The sequence below is a fragment of the Pavona decussata genome, unplaced genomic scaffold (assembly GCF_977016875.1).
Source record: "Pavona decussata unplaced genomic scaffold, jaPavDecu1.1 SCAFFOLD_37, whole genome shotgun sequence".
Taxonomy (NCBI): Eukaryota; Metazoa; Cnidaria; class Anthozoa; order Scleractinia; family Agariciidae; genus Pavona; species Pavona decussata.
In genome coordinates, this window is record NW_028145459.1 from 2,178,823 (window position 1) to 2,197,162 (window position 18,340).

An 18,340-nucleotide genomic window follows, 5' to 3' on the forward strand; every position below is an offset into this window, starting at 1 on the left:
GCATCGCACTTCCTCGCGGATACGTTGAATGTGCGACCACCTCTCGTAAGCGACCACTGCCCATAAGCGAACACCTAACCAAAACACCAAATTTTTCCCAGTCAAAGCCAGGAGCCCTCATGGGCTCCTGCCAAAGCCCTATAGTTGGAACCTCTCGTAAGCGACTGCGACCACCTTTAAGGTGACGGCATTAGAATTTTTCATTGTTTTTAACCTCTTGTATGTGACCACTTGACACATGGTCTGATCTCCATGTTTGGCTGTATGTACTACTCCCAGGGGGTATACTCCGGTATAAACGTGACGGGGGGGGTCCGTCGTATTTTCTTGGGTCTAAAATTTTTAACTCCTGTATTTTTTTGGGTTGGAGATTTAACCATGTATTTTTTTGGGTCTGAAAAATCTGCGCGTATTTTTTTGGGTTCGAATTTGTGCAAGGCTAATAGTTCTTACGCAATTCAATCCAAAGTTCCCACAAGATCCGAAAGGCAGAAAGGCAGTAATTTGTATACTGTTCTTAAGATTGTATTTTTAGGGTATAAAAGTCATGCATTTTTTTGGGTCTAAAATTTCCAGTCTTGTATTTTTTTGGGTGCACAATATAAGGTCCATGTATTGTTTTTGTGTGCAAAATATTAGGCTCCGTCGGACCCCCCCGTCACGTTTATACCCGAGTACCCCGCTGGGGTACCACTCCACTCAGCTCAGAGTTTACGAGGAACTTTAGTGACAACCTAGCACTTCTCGTATTGTAACTAGGAAAATGTATGCGATAAATTCTCTTCTAATAAGGATGTGTCAGACCTGTTCGTTGAAGAGACCCCCTCTGGTTAGACTCTCGTAAGCGACCACTAAATCTTGCAAACTATAAGCAAAGAACCGCACAACGAAAATGCTGCAAGTATACGCAGAATCTGTAAAAGATCTAAGCTTGGCAATTTGGGTGGTCGCTTACGGGTTTGTTCTCAGGCTTGTCTATCCCAGATGGCGCCACCCTAAAACAGGTGGAAATTGTTTGAATCGGCAGACTTCGTCTATACGGACAAAAGAACTGCGGTCTTGTTTTGTTTTGTTTTGTTTTTTTTTCACTTCTTTCCCGCTTTCAGAAATAAATTCAACTTCAACTTTATTATATTATTTCCATCACTTTGATAACTTCAAAAAGTGATGAGGAGTGAGGCACCTTAGATCTTTTCTTTGATTTTCTTTCTTTATACATCTGTAGCCTCCTAGCAGCTTTTTAATGCAGACTTTTTCGTGATAGTTGAAACGGAGGCACATCAGATGCTGTGACATCCATGCATCATACTAGATTCAGCAAGAACCTTTCTATTTAGTGGCGGACCAAGGGTTTTTGAAGAGGGGGTGGCTGACCTGACAGAACAATAGCGGAACTACGATTATAAACAATAGCACTATATCGTGATTTTATTTGTAGAGTAAGAATATATTTTACGTACGTAGTAGTTGACAGAAGTCGCACTACGTGATCCCACTTCTGTTACAATACTAGTACCAAGTTCAGGCATCGCTTCTTTGGACTTCGTGACCATTACAGAAGGAATGAAAGCAAAAAATTCTTAATCTGTAAAATTATATCCAGGAAAGGTATTGCCACTGTCCGCGGTAACCGGTCAGATCGCTTCATGGCCAGATCGCTCTCAGTTAGATCGCTCCAGTTCCAGCGTCTACAACGTCAGGCAGAGTTGGCTGACTACGTGTCCAGTACCTGGATCAACGGAACCACGTGGTGCCCTTCCGACTGGACAGTTTTCAAGCAAGCGGTACGCACCAACAACGACCTAGAGGGATGGGAGTCATGGCCTCAACCGCCGAGAGCAGCAAGACGCGGACGACTGCCACTTTACGTCCTCATCAAGCTCCTTCACAGGGAAGCCCAGCTGACCGCCATCCACATTCGCTTGGTCTCCGAGAAGAAACTGCGTAGAATCCACTGCCGTAAGTACCGCGACCTACAAGCAAGGATATTCGCCCTTTGGGATCAGTACGAGGCAGAGGAGAAGACTGTGTTTACGATCGAACCCACTGGGTTCGCCTTTCATTGACGATGGGGATTAAGTTTGGAATGTATGTAAAATAATCCCGGAATAATGTGTGCTGAATTATGCCTTTAAAGTATAATCGAACAAAATGATTGGGGACTTCTATTTATAGGCGGCCTTGAGAGCAGCAGCGAGTGGTCACACAGTGGTTCCAAAAGTTTCTCTGCGCAAACAAAGTTCAAAGTATTTATGTCCAAAATTTGTCATCCGGAGTTAGAAATTTCTAAGCGTTCTTTTTATTATAAAGGTGCAGATATTTTAAACTCATAATTTTTTAGCAGTTTTTAACATTTTTAACATTCTTCTGTTCTTTTTTAACTTACCTTCTTTGTCAATTTTTTTTTATTTTTTGTGTGTGTTTCTATTTTTTAGCCTTATTATGTTCTTATTATTTAACATTTATTATTTCAACAGGTCCTATATTGATAGCAGTTGTGTAACTGAACAGTTAACTGAACTGGTTACCCTGTATAAATAATATAAAGCCGAGGGTAGGATCTGGTGAACACGCTGATTCCACCGTCCCTCATTCCAACATCCATTCAAAAAGTTCAAAAAGTAAGCTAATCTTCTTCGGTATCAGTCTCCCGACGCGTGTGAGGGAGGAAGTACTGTAATCGGACTGTACCAATTATGCCGCACAATGGAGGTCCGTGTTTTGTTCGAGGTATGTACTGCATTTTACGCCATATACGGAATTATTTTCAATGAATCTACAATGTAGAGAGCTCTAAGTACCTATCGTGCTATTCTGGGAAAACTTTGCAACATAATTCAAGTTTATTTTGAAACAATTCTCGCTGTATAGTTTAACGCTTTGCAAATAGCTTAGCCGATGCAAGAGTTTGTGATCAAATGTCGCAATGTATTTTCATCTTCTTTTTGCGATTAGGGAACTCTTGACAAATGCACATATGAACACGGAAGAAAAGATTGGAAACGCCGCCATTTCGTATTCAAACACATATTGGCAAGCAACATCAGAAGCCTTGAATTTTACGCCACTGGAACAAAGAACTGGAGAAAGGCCGAACCTAAAGGGGTCTTAGCACTCTACCCCGGGTATGAAATCGTGAAAGTCCATGAACCGAAGAAACATTTTGTGTTTGAAATCAAAACAGTTGATCACACATATCGCTTGGCTGCACATTCGGAAGATGAACTAAATCAATGGATTCTTGTTTTGGAAAGGGAGAGTATCGGTGCGTGTTTGATTGTTTATTCTTGGTATTAAAAGGTCAATATTTACTTAATGCTTAATATTAATTTTAACAAAAAAGAGCCATTACTTTTTGGGAGGGAGAGGGAATGATAATTGGGACAAAGAGACAATGTACCTACATTGGCTGGGTGAACAGAGAATGTAAACAGTGAATCAAAACACGTCTTGGCAGGTAAAGGGTTTGTTAGGGATGTAAACCAGGCTGATTTATCTTACAACATATTCCCTACTGCTTCAAACAAGTTCATGCCAGTGTAGGGTCAATTTCCGCTGCTCCCTCTGGTCCAACTTTCCTCCTCTTTTCAGGGGGAGTGAGCGTGGACTCATTGGCTGGTAATTGAGCCTACTAAATGCTAGTGGAAAAGCTCATCAACCAGGCCCAACAAAGCCTTTTTTATTTATTTATTTATTTATTTATTTATTTATTTATTTATTTATTTAGTATATGTAATCGTATGAGGCTGAGTACAATTAAGGATTAATTTTCATGCGTATTTTCAACGTTTTCAGAAATTGCCCGAGTCGCGCATCAATGAGGGCAATTTGTGAAAACTTTGAAAATACAAGTGAAAATTAATCCTTAATTCTACAAGGACTCATTTTAATTACGTGTTTATAACATAGAGGGCAAAATTTCCGAGGCAATTCATAAAACAGTCAGCCCCGGCAGTTAAGTTAATACTCCAGAGAGTTTTGAAGCTTCTTTATTTTATTTTCTTGAACAGTCAACTCATTTTTTGTGGAACCTGAAGCAAATGAACTGATGATAAAGGTTGGAGCAACTGATTCATGCCACCTTCATGTTGCAAACAGCGAACTGCGACTTCTCTGTGCAAAGGATGGAAGGCTCCTTGTAGCATGGCCGTTAACATGTCTGAGGCGCTACATGAGTACACGAGGCAAGTTCACAGTGGAAGCCGGTCGGAGAGCACCTACAGGGGAAGGCAAGTTTACATTCTTGACACCTCAACATGATGAGATTTACAAGCTCTTGGACAGTGTGATCAGATCCAGAGCAAGTAGCAAGACAAGCGCGTCACCATCACATGAAACCCTTAAAAAGACAAAATCTGTGCCTAGTGATAATACATCTGGTGTTAAAGATGTCTCATATAATGGATATGACCAGTTAATAGCTACATCTCCAGGTACAGACCAACAGATGTCACCAGGGACTTCAAACTCTATGAAAAATGCATATGCTGCTCCTTATGGACACCTGCCCTCCCGAGATGCAATGAAAACAGCTCCACCCTTGATGGGGAAAGCTGTGCCTCAAGTCGTTGCACCCGGCAACAGATTATCCATGGAGTCTGACGAGGTCGAGCAGTTTGACACCTTGAATCACCCAGGACACGGCTCTGAGGAGCATTTGCAACAACAGAGTCAGAAAGGTGTTGTTGGTGATGAATACTGTACCCTTGATCAACGCTTGTCTCCAGCCAAAGATACACAAGATATGTACAACACTCTCCATCACCATGACACCTCGCAATCTCTTCCAAGCTCACAGCATCAGAACCAAGCAAGCGAGGGTGTTTATAATGTACTTGGTGAAATTCTTCAGCCTGAGATGTCAACTGGTATTCAATCCATTGAAGAAGACACATATAACACACTGAGCATGAAATCCTCTTCACAAAGTCACACAACTGCATCAACTTCACAAGTTGAGGAGACATACAATACATTAGATCATACGACCACTGTACAGCCTTCTCGTAAACCCATCCTCCTTCCTAGCAGAACTGACTCTCCTGGCAGACCACGTAATGTAAAGACACCACCTAAACCTTTAACCAGGAAGACCTCTGGTGAACTTAAGAAATGTCACACATCCCATTCACCATCAGTTCAGGAAGGTGATGATATGTACAACACGCTTGACACTAAAACAAGACCTCCCCCACGTCCTGTAAGGAAATTGTTTAATCAGCAAACTACACTTCAGAAGTCCAAATCAGTCTCATTAGATGAAGATGAAGGTGATACATACAACACTCTGGAGACATCAAAAACATTAAGGCCTCCTCCTCCACCTCCTCCACCAGCCCATGGCAGAAAAACATCTGAACAGATTCAAAAACTCCAGAAATCCCAGTCAATCCCAGTCGATGAAAATGATATGTATAATACACTGGATATGACTAAAGTTGGACATTCACCAGTTCCTGTAAGGAGGTTGCAGGCCTTCAAAACATCAATAGATGAAGGCGATGAAATGTACAATACTTTGGATGCAGCCACAAGAGTTGGTACACGCCCAACTCTAACTCCAAGGTTATCAGATCAAAGTTTGAAATCAGTTGATAGCAATGAAATGTACAATACACTAGATGCCACTAGAGCAGGAACAACATCAAATCCCATGAGGATTGAAAGGAAGAACAATGAACTGGCATCTGCTCTGTCTAGAAATGATGACACAGATGACAATTTGTACAATACACTAGATAAATCAAGGGTTGGGTTTTCTACCTCAGTTCCTGTCATACCCCTGCACCATGGCAGCAATCCCAACAGCCCCCAAAGAAGTCCAGTGAAAAAGGATTCCCCATCATTATTGAAGAGAAACTCATCATCCAGCTTACAGTCAGTACGTTGTCCTTTAGATGTTACAGAATCTCAGCTGGAGGGTCCACATAGGACATCATCTTTGGATGATCTCAATTCTTATACAAGTGTTGATTATTCAACTCTGTCACCACCAAAAGCTGGACTCAAACCACCAGTCCCAGCACAAAGGGCTTCCAACTCCAAGGGGTCAACACCAAAACCCAGAAAAGGCAGTGCTCCAGACATCATCTCAATAGCAACTGTGGCAAATAGTGGAAAAGATAGGAAGAAGGGAGGAAAGAGTGGCATTGTTTTGAACTTGAAGGCTTCTCTAGAAGCTGGAGGTTTGGATTTCTCCAAACCACGGCGTAAACCTAAAAAGCTATCCAGAGATGACAATGAAGACCTGCCTACACATGCAGAGGTTGAAGAGCATGGTGTCACATTAACCCCTACAGATGATGTTTTTGCTCCAGGTACTCCTCCCATAAGAGCTGGAAGGTCTTCTTCATCGCCTGCAGACCCCAGCCAGGGAGAGGATATTTATGATGAATTAGAGCAATCTGTACCTAGACCCAAATCACTACAGATCACCAAAGCCAAGAAAAGTCCCAAGAAATGAAATGTTACTTGCCACAACTACACAGGCCTGCTAGTTTTTGCTTGCAGAGGTGATCAAGTTATCATTTCTTTAACTATCCTGTGGCTGGTTCCAAAAGTCACAAGAAATTGAGAAGACTTTTAATTAATCTTTGTCAGGGTGTTTTTCTGAACACCCATGATGTTTTCATAAGTTATAAACTTTAACTTAGCCAAATTTAATTCAGCCCTTCCCCTTGTTAAGCCCCCACCCCTTCTGATAACCTTCCCCTTGGGAGGGGGGCTTAATTTGATAGAGGAAATGTGTTACTTTGATGAGCTAACAGTTTGGAACACACCAAGCCATCCAATGTGAAGTTAACTATTAACAGTAATTGTATATTTGGTAGGGATGTGCTGCTTGGTTGTCCAAACTCTGACTCTATTTCAGACTAAAGTAAGTATTTTGCCCTCTAAAATCCATACCTGTTTAATAAGAGAAGTCTACCCTCTGAATCAGACCAAACACCTCAAACACCATCATCATCATCATTAACAATTATTCCACGAGCGCGCGTTGGATATGAGATGATAGATAGCCAACGAGGCGCGTAGCGCCAAGTTGGCTATAATCATCTCATATCCAACAAGCGCAAGTGGAATAATTGTTTTATTAAAAACAATCAAGAAATATTGCTAGATCTTACTGATTTCGCTGTGCAAGAACAACCAGAAGACAATTTAATGATCGCCATTTCTCGGCCATGGTATAATTGCTCATATACCATGGCCGCTAAGCCAATCAAATCCCTCGAATTGCATTATACAATGATTCAGTTTTTAATAATCACCATTATCCCCCATCCTCTATCAGGTTATTTGGAAATATACTGTAGTTGATATAAATGAAGCAGCTCAGTGCATAACCAACCTATAAAGCTTACATTTCAGATCGCTTGTTGTTGTTTTAGCTCAGATTCACTGGAGGTTTTGCATGTGGCCTTGAATTCCTCCAGGAAAGGTTGCTCCTGGAAAGTTCTGTTAGGCTAAAACAAGACCTAAAAATGTCCAAACTGAAACATGTTGCCTCTTGGTAAACTACAAAAATGAATTAAAAATGAAGGTTTGAATTATACTGCTGTAAAACTATGAAAATGAAATATTGCAAATTATGTAGAACTTATTCAACTATTAAATTCAACGGATATCTAGGAAGTTGTCTGCCAAACTTTTCTTCCCAAAGATCTGCCTGAAAATTTTTAGCCCAAAAATTCCCAGATTTTAAAATATTGCAAAAAAAGTGGTTTGCACCTCCCAGTTACTAACATACCTGAGTACAGACCACCCACGCCACCCCCTTTTCCCCAGGCTTAGCACAGGGGTAATTAACTAGACAAGTTTGCTGTCCTCAAAGGTCTAAAAGTCTAATCGAACTCAAGGAAATGGTGAAATTGCCTTGTTCTAGAACCAAATAACAAAACAAAATTGTGGGTTTTCAATGTTACTTTGCAAATTATTTTGTAAGTTATGTTACTATCCCAGTGTCAGATTCTCAAAGCCCTCCTACGTTAAGATATATCTTGAGTATTTTTTCTTAACACTTTGCTTTTGTTAGTCAATATACTATTGTCAAGCAACTACTATATACTTGGATACATCCTTACATACACCTGTAGCTAGCTGGGTTTTGTGAATCTGGCCCCAAGATAACCGGCCATCAGGCTTTCTTTACTTGGGGAGAGCGCAAAAGTGTGGCATCATGAATGTCAGCATGACCGCCGACTCTCACGCTGCTCTACTTTCATGCTCCTCCCCCCCCCCCCCCCCCCAAAAAAAAGAACACCTGATCACAGGTTAGAACCAGGAATACAACACCCACACTCATTCCATACTATGCAGTACTCGCATAATTATTATTAGTTTTTGCCTTTTGTAGAAAATGATTGATGAATTGTTGTTTCTTCATGAACAAATTTTTTTAAAAAACTGCGCAGATGCACATGTACCTATATATCTACAGTTTGGAGCAAACTAATATATTTTCCACATGACAGGGTCTATTGTTACTAATTAGCATAGCATAAGGCATAATTTGCTTTACTTAGAAAACAATAAAGATTTAAGAGTTAGATCTAGAATATATGTATGTTTATAAACATACAGGTAGCTGTAATATTTCCATATCCTTTACTTTAATGCATTACAACGACAAGCAGTGAGAAATAATTTGTTATTACCTCAAGTTTTACAGCCATTTTAGTCATTTGCTGTGATAAAGAGGGTATTATTAATTATTTCAGTTTTCTTAAAGTGTACCTAGTAAACACAAATAGTTTATTATCAAGTAGAATAATTTCAATGATGATGATTTTCCTTGTAATTGATAGCATTAAATTGTAATGCATTTGATACATGTGCAAGCAGAGACTTGGTAACGTGATTACACTAGTGATCAATCATGAAAAAATCTGTGTCTATCCAGCAATTTTTTAAGTTGTCTAAAACCAGAACTTGTTGTCCATCACTGCCAAGTCAAGGCATTTTTAATTTTTTTAAACTTCTTTAAAGGTTTCTAAACAAAAAGCCCCAGCAAGTTTCAATGAGATCCATAGTTTTTTTTAATCTTTTGTAAAGAGCCCCAGCAAGTTTTGAGATCCAGTTTTTCAGTTTATTTTTTGATAAAGATGCTGTTACAATACAACATAGTTTGAAAATAAATTGGAATATCAACTAGTTTTACAAATATTAATTGTAATAGTTATATTTTTACAAAATACTTGTCAATAAATTTAAATAAAGGAAATTTTGTATGCTTTGTTTGCAACCTGTTGTGTCCATTATTTCTGTAGATACGGTGCAAGTTAAGCTTCTTTCGAAATATTAAAATTCCACTTCATGTCAAGGTCCAGAGGACACAAACAGTAGATTGAAATGAATAAATAACTCTGCATGATTATTCAATTTCCTTTGTTTGTGCCCTCTTAGTCTTGTTATCGAGCTGAACTTTGATATATCACATGAAACAGTGGCCAATCTACCTTTAGTTATCAACTCTGTTAGTAAACCATATTAATTTCATTGTACTCCACACCAACGCAGCACTGCAGTTTCTCAAGAAACTAACCTTTGTTCATATTACATGTTTATTGCAGTGGTTTGTAAACCAAACCAAAGTAATTTAAGTTTGACCTATCACAACAGATGTAAAAAACACAGTGAAACAATCAGAAATTATCCAAAGCAGATTAATACACAAAACTTGCACCAAGTGCGAAAATTGGCAAGAAAATCGTGATTACCTCTCATTGGTTGAGAATGTGTTGCATGTTTTGCTAACCAGTTACAAAGCAAACATATTAACTTACTTTCAACACTCAATATTATTGAAAACAGCTCGTAAACAAGCATCAAAATTAAACCTTGAATTGTGTAGGGTAGACCTGTCTAACATTTGACCCTGTGAATGAAAATTAACTCTTATAGACAATAGTTAAGTGTGACCATCCAAATAAAGACTACTGAGTAGTATTTCATGTCACTGTTTATAGATGCAGCAATTCTGCGATGCCAACAAATAAACCCTTAAAATTTGATCATTTTTATTTCATTTTCTTCTCATTTTGCAGGCCGCCTGTGGCAGACCGCATCAAGATTTTCAGTCGAGTATCTTTTTTTTTCTTTGTCGTAGTCGTAGTCAAAAATTGTAATTTCTTTTAATTAATTTCTTCATTAAACCTGGATTAAACCGTCTTCCCCCCTAGAAGGGATATTTCTGTCCTTTATGGTTCCAATTGTCTGCAGCAAACATGGCCCAATCAGAATCCATTTTCTGCACATATATTTATAGGTCTTAGTGGGGCCTAGAAAGGAAGGCTTTTGTCCTACGCATAATAGATCCAATCAGTCAAACAGCAGCCTTGTTGAAATTTTCAAGACTCCAATACGCCATGTTCAGAAAGAAAACAAACCTCTTTGAAATAGTAAATTGAAAGAATAACTTCTAAGGAGGACTCAACAGTTTGAACAGTGGAAATTTGAGAATTCATGGCAAAGAAATTAGGCTTCAAGAACAGATAATTGTGGTATTCTCAAAGCATACATTTTCAATGACCATCAATGTAGGTGCTACTAAATACTACTGACTATTTGATAGTGCTTAATATTTAATTATAATATTATTATTAAAAGGCTATGCATGCAAACTTGTGCAAAATTATAAATTAAAAATAATTTTTAATTTATAATAATAATTATTATTGCCTGATTACATAGTCTTTCAGATGAACTCTGATAATAAAAAAAGACCTCAGTAATAGTTGACACAATAACAATTTGCCATTAGGAATAATTTTTAAATACTACATAAAAATTGAAAAGCAAGTTCATTATATACTGTACAAGTTCGCCAATCTGATTAAAGCAAAAACGTGAAGTTTCGTAAAGATCTCATTCAAAATCAGTTAAATACAGAAAATTAAAACAAAACCGTTATCTTGAAAAGAAATGTATGGCATGTAGGCAGTTATAGCACCGTCATGTACATTTTCTTTGTGGAAATCTGGAATAGACTTTAATATTCCTTGAGTTGAAGCAGGATCTCTACAAAACACATTCATGTTTTTGCTAACTATGCCATTTATACTTAATTATCATGCTTGTTACTTCGAATTCCCCTTTTGGGTTACATGTGACATTTCTGATAGAGTTCTCCCCAAGGCTTCCACCTGATGACCATATGAGCCTTTCTTGGCAGGTAATTCTGGCAGAACAGTAAAGCACTCGGCTTTCCCTTCATCATCTCCTGGTGAGCTGACAATGCTACTGCGTGCTACACTCTCAGAGCGTGGCTTTTGTGGTGGTATCATGGAAAGGAAAGCATAATCAGCACCTTGAGGTTCGGCATCTGACGCTGCAAAGGCTGCAAAATGAGTGAATGTTGGCGAGCCACTTGGTGAACCACTTAAGATGCTTTCAGAGCTCTTGCTTTTTCTTCTTGTGTTTCCAAGTGTCGAGTCTGGAGCCTTCTCTGCTGACTGTCTATATTTTGTCTTCTTGCTGAGATCTACTTTAGCATACAAATAAGGCAGCACCTCAACGCTTGACGAATTAGCTGCATTCAAATACAAGAAATTAGGAGAGCCAATTGCAGATATGGTCTTTTCTTTCCTTGAGAAGCTACGGTTTTTCTCTGTACCATCTTCATGTGAAGCAACTTGCTGAGCTGTTGCAGGCAAACTATGCTGATCTATTATAATTGATTTTCCATTATTTGATTGTTGTGGATACTCATCAGTACTTGTCAAATCATCAGTAGGTTTCCCCATGCGGCCATCGTTTATAGGTTCCCGTGGTAACTGTCTCAGTGAAGGTCTTCCTTCCTTCTCCAGCCTTGTGTCCTGTAAACACCACAAGATGTATCAGGCCAGGGGGTCAGTCTAGCAAGCAGAATAGTGGATCTTGTAAGTTACAGTGTAAGAAATTCTTTCTGGTCCTCAAATATTTATTACGTGCTAAAAAAATACTGAGACATGCAAAAATTAACGATAAAAACCAACGTTTCGGTGTCTTCATGACGCCATTGTCAAGGAGAAATAAAAAATTACAGAGTCTGCGGCAAGGTGTAACAATAAATTAGCATATAGTGTTTAAGGCTAATTAAATAAATACTTTTGCGTGAATAGAGTCGTTTTGCACGTTCAGAGTGGGTTTTAGGTCTCTGATGAAAAGCATTTCATTGACCAAACAATCCAACTTATTTCTACACTTTTTCAGAATGCTAAAACGCCTCAGTAGGTCTTTCGGGACTTCGCCATGCTGTTCATGGTAGTGTTTATACATTGAAGATGCTTTTTGCTTATGTCCATCCACACGTGTGAATGTGCAAAACGACTCTATTTGCGCAAAAGTATTTATTTAATTAGCCTTAAACACTATATGCTAATTTATTGTTACACCTTGCCGCAGACTCTGTAATTTTTTATTTCTCCTAGACTATGGCATCATGAAGACACCGAAATGTTGGTTTTTATCGTTAATTTGTGCATGTCTCTGCATTACCAAATCTTTATTTGATAGAAAAATACTGTAGCCTAAATTGTAAAGGAATGGCTGACTTAAATTACAAAACTTGACAAAACTTCCAAAATGAATATAATTTGCATTTACAGTCAATCCATGTCACGCATGACCGGTATTTTTGAAATTTGAATGTCAGTTTTGAACAATTCCCCAACGAGATTTCAGAGTTCCCGTAGAAACTTCCCTTGGATAGTTTCTTGGGCGGTATAAAGCTATGAATTTTTCTTTACATTACATTACATTATTACATTATTCTTTACATTACAGCATTAAGTATTTAAAGAGTTTCCCAATTATTTTGAATCTTTTTTTTTGTTAATGCGTCTTTTTCAGAAAGATTTCTAGAGAAATGTTCAACATTCCATTCAAATGCCGAACATTACAAAGAGGATTTCGAATATTCATTTCATTCTCGGAAATACTGGTCACACGTGACATGGATTGACTGAAAAAGAACATAATGCCTCAGGTGTAGGTTTTTTTTTTTTTTGGGGGGGGGGGGGGGGTTTCAAGTAAATGTTGCATTCATATTTGTCCCCCCTCTCTTTGATAAAAGACCACAGGGATCCCAGTAACCACAGTTGACAAACTGCCAAGAACTGAGCTCCCCACCATCAGGGAGTATCACATGGTCTGGAAAGCTCTTGTCACAAAGCATGAAAGCACATCTTCTATTACATACACTGTGATGGCTTCACAATACCATATTAGGTAGAATTTTCTAATTGGTTTAGGCCACGAATACTGTAACTATAATTATGATAACTAGTAATAATCAAAGACTAGGGAGTGCGTTTGATGATCTTGATCTCTCCTGTGTGCAAACCATTTACTACTAATACCATAAGATTGTAATTCCAGTGATACTTCTTTGAATGCTCAATACATCTGGGAGCACCCCTCCCTCTCTAATTACCCAGTAAGGTTCTTGTCATTGCAGCATTTAGCTAATTATTGTGAGCTGCAATATGCATTTCCAACAGTGTATTTAAAAATAGATGATTGTTACCAACAAAGCATCAAATACATTAATCTGTGGTAAGGTTAGTTTTGAAACAATCATCATGGTACTTGTTGCGTCAGCCATAAATGCTAGACAGTCTTTCTTAACTTTAAAATGAATTTACTAGTCTGTGCACATACTTACCAGTGACTGAGCTAAGGCACGACTTGTAACACTTGGTGAGCGTGCCAATCGATCATAGCTCCCTTCCTGTATGTTGCTTTCAGATGGCACAGGATTGAGTCTGTTGAACGGTTCTCCACGCTGGGAGCCCCAACTTGGAAGGCGTTCCAAACGACTATAACTGAGATTGGATTCTGAATTGAGTGAAATGCCTCCTAAGCTGTGCGCACTGCCAATACTGTCAGATCTGCCCAAGTGATTGTACATCCCCTGCATTGAGCCTGCAGCATCAATGGACTGTGGAGCACTCTGGTTCATGCTCCGAACTGGCCCATCTCGGTGGAATGAAGGAGCTAAACAACAAAGATTTAATTGTAGTATGTTGTTTCTAACCAGACTGAGTATATTTTGTAACCATTGGAAACTCAAAATGAAACCACCACCCTCTCAATACTTGCCAAATGCTTGTCTAGATCATCACCTTTCTTCTCCATACCAATTGGGGACATAAAGTTGCATAGAGCTTATCAATTTACTTGATGTCACACGAAGGTATAGGGTCATGGTTAGCAACCTAGTATAGTTACAGCAAACAACAATATAAATGAAAATAATTATCAAAACCTTCTGTGGGGGAGGTATGGATATTTTCAGGATTTCTCTTCTTGGTCTTCTTTGTCTAAATGTTAATACTGTAAAGACTTTTCAGAATCGCAAAGAGTGCAGGTCACTTCTTCCAAGTGACCAATTAAAGGTGATGACAGAAGTTATCTAATTTCAAGTTTGCTTTCTGACAAGTCTGCCTGCTACAGTTGTTGCACTGTTATCAGCAAGTTATTGAAAAACATGTATCATGTTAAAAAGAGTTAAAAAGTTGTTGAAACTGGCTAAAAATATATATATACTGGATGTTTTGGCCACTACTGTTGCCTTCTTCAGCAAAGATAAAAATGCAAATATCTAACGGCATCCTGCTTGGAATATGTACACGATGTGTGATGAATAAATAAATCACACCTCGACAGAATTTCAAAGTGTAACAGTGGTCTCTAGAGTATTGTAAAGACTAAAAACTCTTAATGTTATTGTATATGTTTGGTAGGGCTATATGTTCATTTATAGAGTTCTATCGCGCACGGAATGCCATTAGCTTCAAGAATTAGTCTTTGTCGCCACGTCGATGACCTTTGCTGAAGAAGGCAACAGTAGTGACCGAAACGTCCAGTATATATATATTTTTAGCCAGTGTCAACAACTTTTTAATTTTTTTTAACATGCCTGGCTACACATCCAAACATTTTTAATGTATCATGTTATGGCAACAGTGCTCTATCTAGCAATTTGCCCATAACAATATTACTAAATACATACCTGATGTGAGCTGCAAGCTAAATCTTAGCTGATCATAAGCTCTTTCAATATCATCGTCTGTTAATTCACTGGACGCTGCTGGTGCACGTGATCCTTGGTTTCTCCTGAGTCGCGCTGAAGCAAAATTGTCTATAACATCAAAAATCTTGTTATCATCACCATTTTGTGTGAAGAAATTGTACTTCCCTTCACCCATAGGTGAGGCTCTTCCTGCTTCAAATATCAACTCATTAGCATCCAAGGCTTCGTAGCTGCGGATAGTAGTCAAGGGCCACTGGGCCAACACAGCTCGCGTGCGCTCCAGTGCTAATGTCAGGCCCCATCTGGAGATATGGAGCAGGCACTGTTGATCCCTTGCTCCTATTCGCTGCATTTGCCGACTGCCACTGCCTTTGACTCGAAAAACTTCACCTGTGATGATAAACAATAATCAAATTATAATAATTTATCTCAAAAGTGATCACAAAAGCTAAAAGACTGCTTATTTATCAATATTAAACAATAGAGACATTTAGAATTATGTTTACGGCAAATGGGAAACAGCAGAAATGACCACGTGACCTTGTTTACTCTACATTTTCTCCTCACTTTTTTCATTTTCTCAATAAAATTGAGTAGGTTTTTTGGTAAAATCAAAGGCTAGGCTAGAATTATTCTGCATTATTCTCATCTACAGGTATGTACTAATTTTTTCAAGAAAATGTTAACAGGATTATTGCGTTTGCCGTTTGCCATAAACATGATACTGAATCTCTCTAATGTCTAGACAGGGATGAACAAGACTGCAGTCTAAACTGATTTCAATCCGGTTTACTCTGCAGGCTTTCTGTAAAAAATTGAAAACTGGTCACTAATGAGAGGCGTGTCTCTGGTAACATTTTCCAGATTAAGTGGAATTTCAGTGATTTTTTTTTTTGTCCGTCAGACAACACCTTTTTGTGCAGTGCCTGGTGAAAGCCAAATTACATCCTTAACAAGTTTGGTGCAAATTATAAGATCACTTACAAACTCCAAAAATAAGTCACAGAAATTAAACACACTACCATTAAGCACACTACCAATACCAAAACTGTCACTACCATCTTTCCATATCAATGAAAAATATATAAATAGAACAAACTGCCAACAAGTGAACTCAATTACAAAACAGTTCACTTTAACAACAACAAAGCACAAGGGCATTTCATTTTGCTTTTGCCACACAATAACTGAAGGTGAAGTCATTGAATGATAAAATACCCATTCCTGACTCCAGACAACATTAAGGTACCAGCCCCTTTGCAGTTGGAAGTAATGAGAGGCAGTCGCATTCGCAGGCCACAGAGTCATGGTCATCAACAGAATGATGCCTCAATGAAAAATTTCAAGAACCTACCCACCCATTATCAACTTGCAAGGATGTTATGTTCTTTCGTCTTAGCCCAAACAGCTTTCAACAAACAATCAAATGCTAGTTGCAGTCAAGAAAAACCCTCACCAAAATATTTCAAATTTCAACGAGTTCTCACCCCACCCCCCGGTGGGTTAACAATGACGATTCACTCTGATGAAGGCCTAATGTTCAAAAAGCCAGCACTCCAATCTCTTTACAGTGACCAATTTACCTTTAGTTTTCAACTCTGTTGATAAACCAAAAGTTCTTTGCTATTGCCCACTGACACAGCACAATAGTTGCTTTTATTAGAAACTATCCAAGTGAGCCTGAAATTACACTGACTCTTTTTCCTAGGGAATGTCAAATGTTCAAAATCAACTAAAACACATGAAAACTTACAAAAAGAACCACGGGAATGTACTGACATTGCACTCCAAAATTTGTTAGTAAACCATGGGGTTGCTATGACAACCCTGAGGTAAAATTAAAATCAACATGGAGTTATGATTCTTGCCTGGAAAATAATTCCTATCTCAAACTAGAACTTATTTGGAGTAATTTAAATTTTACATGCGAACAAATGTCCAATTAGCATAGTTTTCAACCAAGCCCTGAAAAATATTTAATTACTATAAAAGCTTACCTGCTATTCGTGGGTTCATCACTGTCTGCATCTGTAACTGAATGACCCAGAGATCCATAACAGTCTCGCTTTCAGCAGCCAGTATCAGCGTCTCTGCATCAGTGCTTATCTCAAAGACATGCTGCTTTGCCTTTTGCTCTGCTCTTTTGAACACTTTGTACCTTGGAAACAATTCTAGTGTCCCACGTGGCATTTGCCGCCGCCAGCCATCCTCTTTGTCAAACCACTGAATAAATGGCTGATTGCCTGCACAGTATCTACGCAGGACATAGTATCCTTTCTTCCATTTCTTGGTGAATGACTTTTTTAACCAGCCCTTGTTCTTAGCATCCGCATCTTCACTAGGTTTTTCCAGCCATCCCTAATATTATAGAAATCAATAATAATATGATGTTAATTGGAAGGACATTTTCTATTCCCTTCTATATTTATTCAATTACCCAAGCCCCAGACTTAGTGGGGAAGATTTCAAGCCACTGAGACAATCCATTGATTTTCAGAGGAATTCGTGCCAACAAATCATAAAAGCTCTCCCGTCTCTGCCTGTCTGATAATATGACGTCATATATACACAACGAGTTTGGATTCAAACTTCTCTCAATAATTTCACGTGGTCAAAATGTTAAAAACAACGATCGAGAAATCAGCTTTAACCGATTTTACAATTCAGAGGCAAACATGTTATGGTTGTACCCGACAACATCTTGTAGACGTCAAAGGTGTGACGACGATGAAAGCTCACTTGTGTCGGAAGATAAAACTTCGAGAAAAGGACACCTTGAAATTCAATCATGTATAAACTTGAATAAACTTATATGTATCTACAGTACCTCAAATATATCTTCAATGTCTTCCAGGTCTGACATGTTGATTCCTCTCTAAGGAAATAGTATTCGACGGACTGTCAAACTTGATCAAAGGAATGCCAACTAGCTGCTGTACGTACAATACTTTAACAACCGTAGCGCTTAAAACAGAATCATTCTGAACTGGTGAAGGAAGTGAAACCTTATGAATATTCAGGAGCGTTTAACAAGGGACAAATGGTCAAATGATGTCCGCCTTCAAAAGAAATCAATCCGGCGGCAGAGAAACACTCCGCGTTCCACTCAAGTCAACCGGAAACTTGGTCACGTCTGTAACGGAGGAGAGGGACTGGGGAGTTGGGTGTTTTGGCACCCCACCGAGTCCCCCACCGATCCCCTCACCCACGCGACCCCACCCATGTTGTTCCTGTCCCCAAGCTGTGACGTAATTGGTGGGGAAAACTAAGGTAAACGGATTTCATTAAAAATGTTGTTTGTTCATTGCATTTCTGTCTCCCGCT

General features: G+C 38.8%; 2 protein-coding genes across 2 annotated transcripts; one reads left to right on the forward strand and one right to left on the reverse strand.

Moving 5' to 3' along the window:
• Positions 1–2,670: 2,670 nt before the first annotated feature.
• Positions 2,671–9,244, forward strand: LOC146483981 (uncharacterized). The gene is made up of 3 exons (XM_085105291.1): positions 2,671–2,730; positions 2,956–3,265; positions 4,011–9,244. The coding sequence occupies exons 1-3, from the start codon at positions 2,707–2,709 to the stop codon at positions 6,461–6,463; spliced, it is 2,787 nt and encodes a 928-aa protein (XP_084961417.1). The 5' UTR covers positions 2,671–2,706; the 3' UTR covers positions 6,464–9,244.
• LOC146483982 (uncharacterized) lies at positions 9,055–18,137 on the reverse strand. The gene is made up of 5 exons (XM_085105292.1): positions 17,844–18,137; positions 17,014–17,374; positions 14,996–15,406; positions 13,646–13,977; positions 9,055–11,816 (listed from the first exon to the last, which is right to left on the reverse strand). Exons 1-5 carry the CDS (start codon positions 17,877–17,879, stop codon positions 11,079–11,081), a joined length of 1,878 nt encoding a protein of 625 aa, XP_084961418.1. The 5' UTR covers positions 17,880–18,137; the 3' UTR covers positions 9,055–11,078.
• Positions 18,138–18,340: the final 203 nt, after the last annotated feature.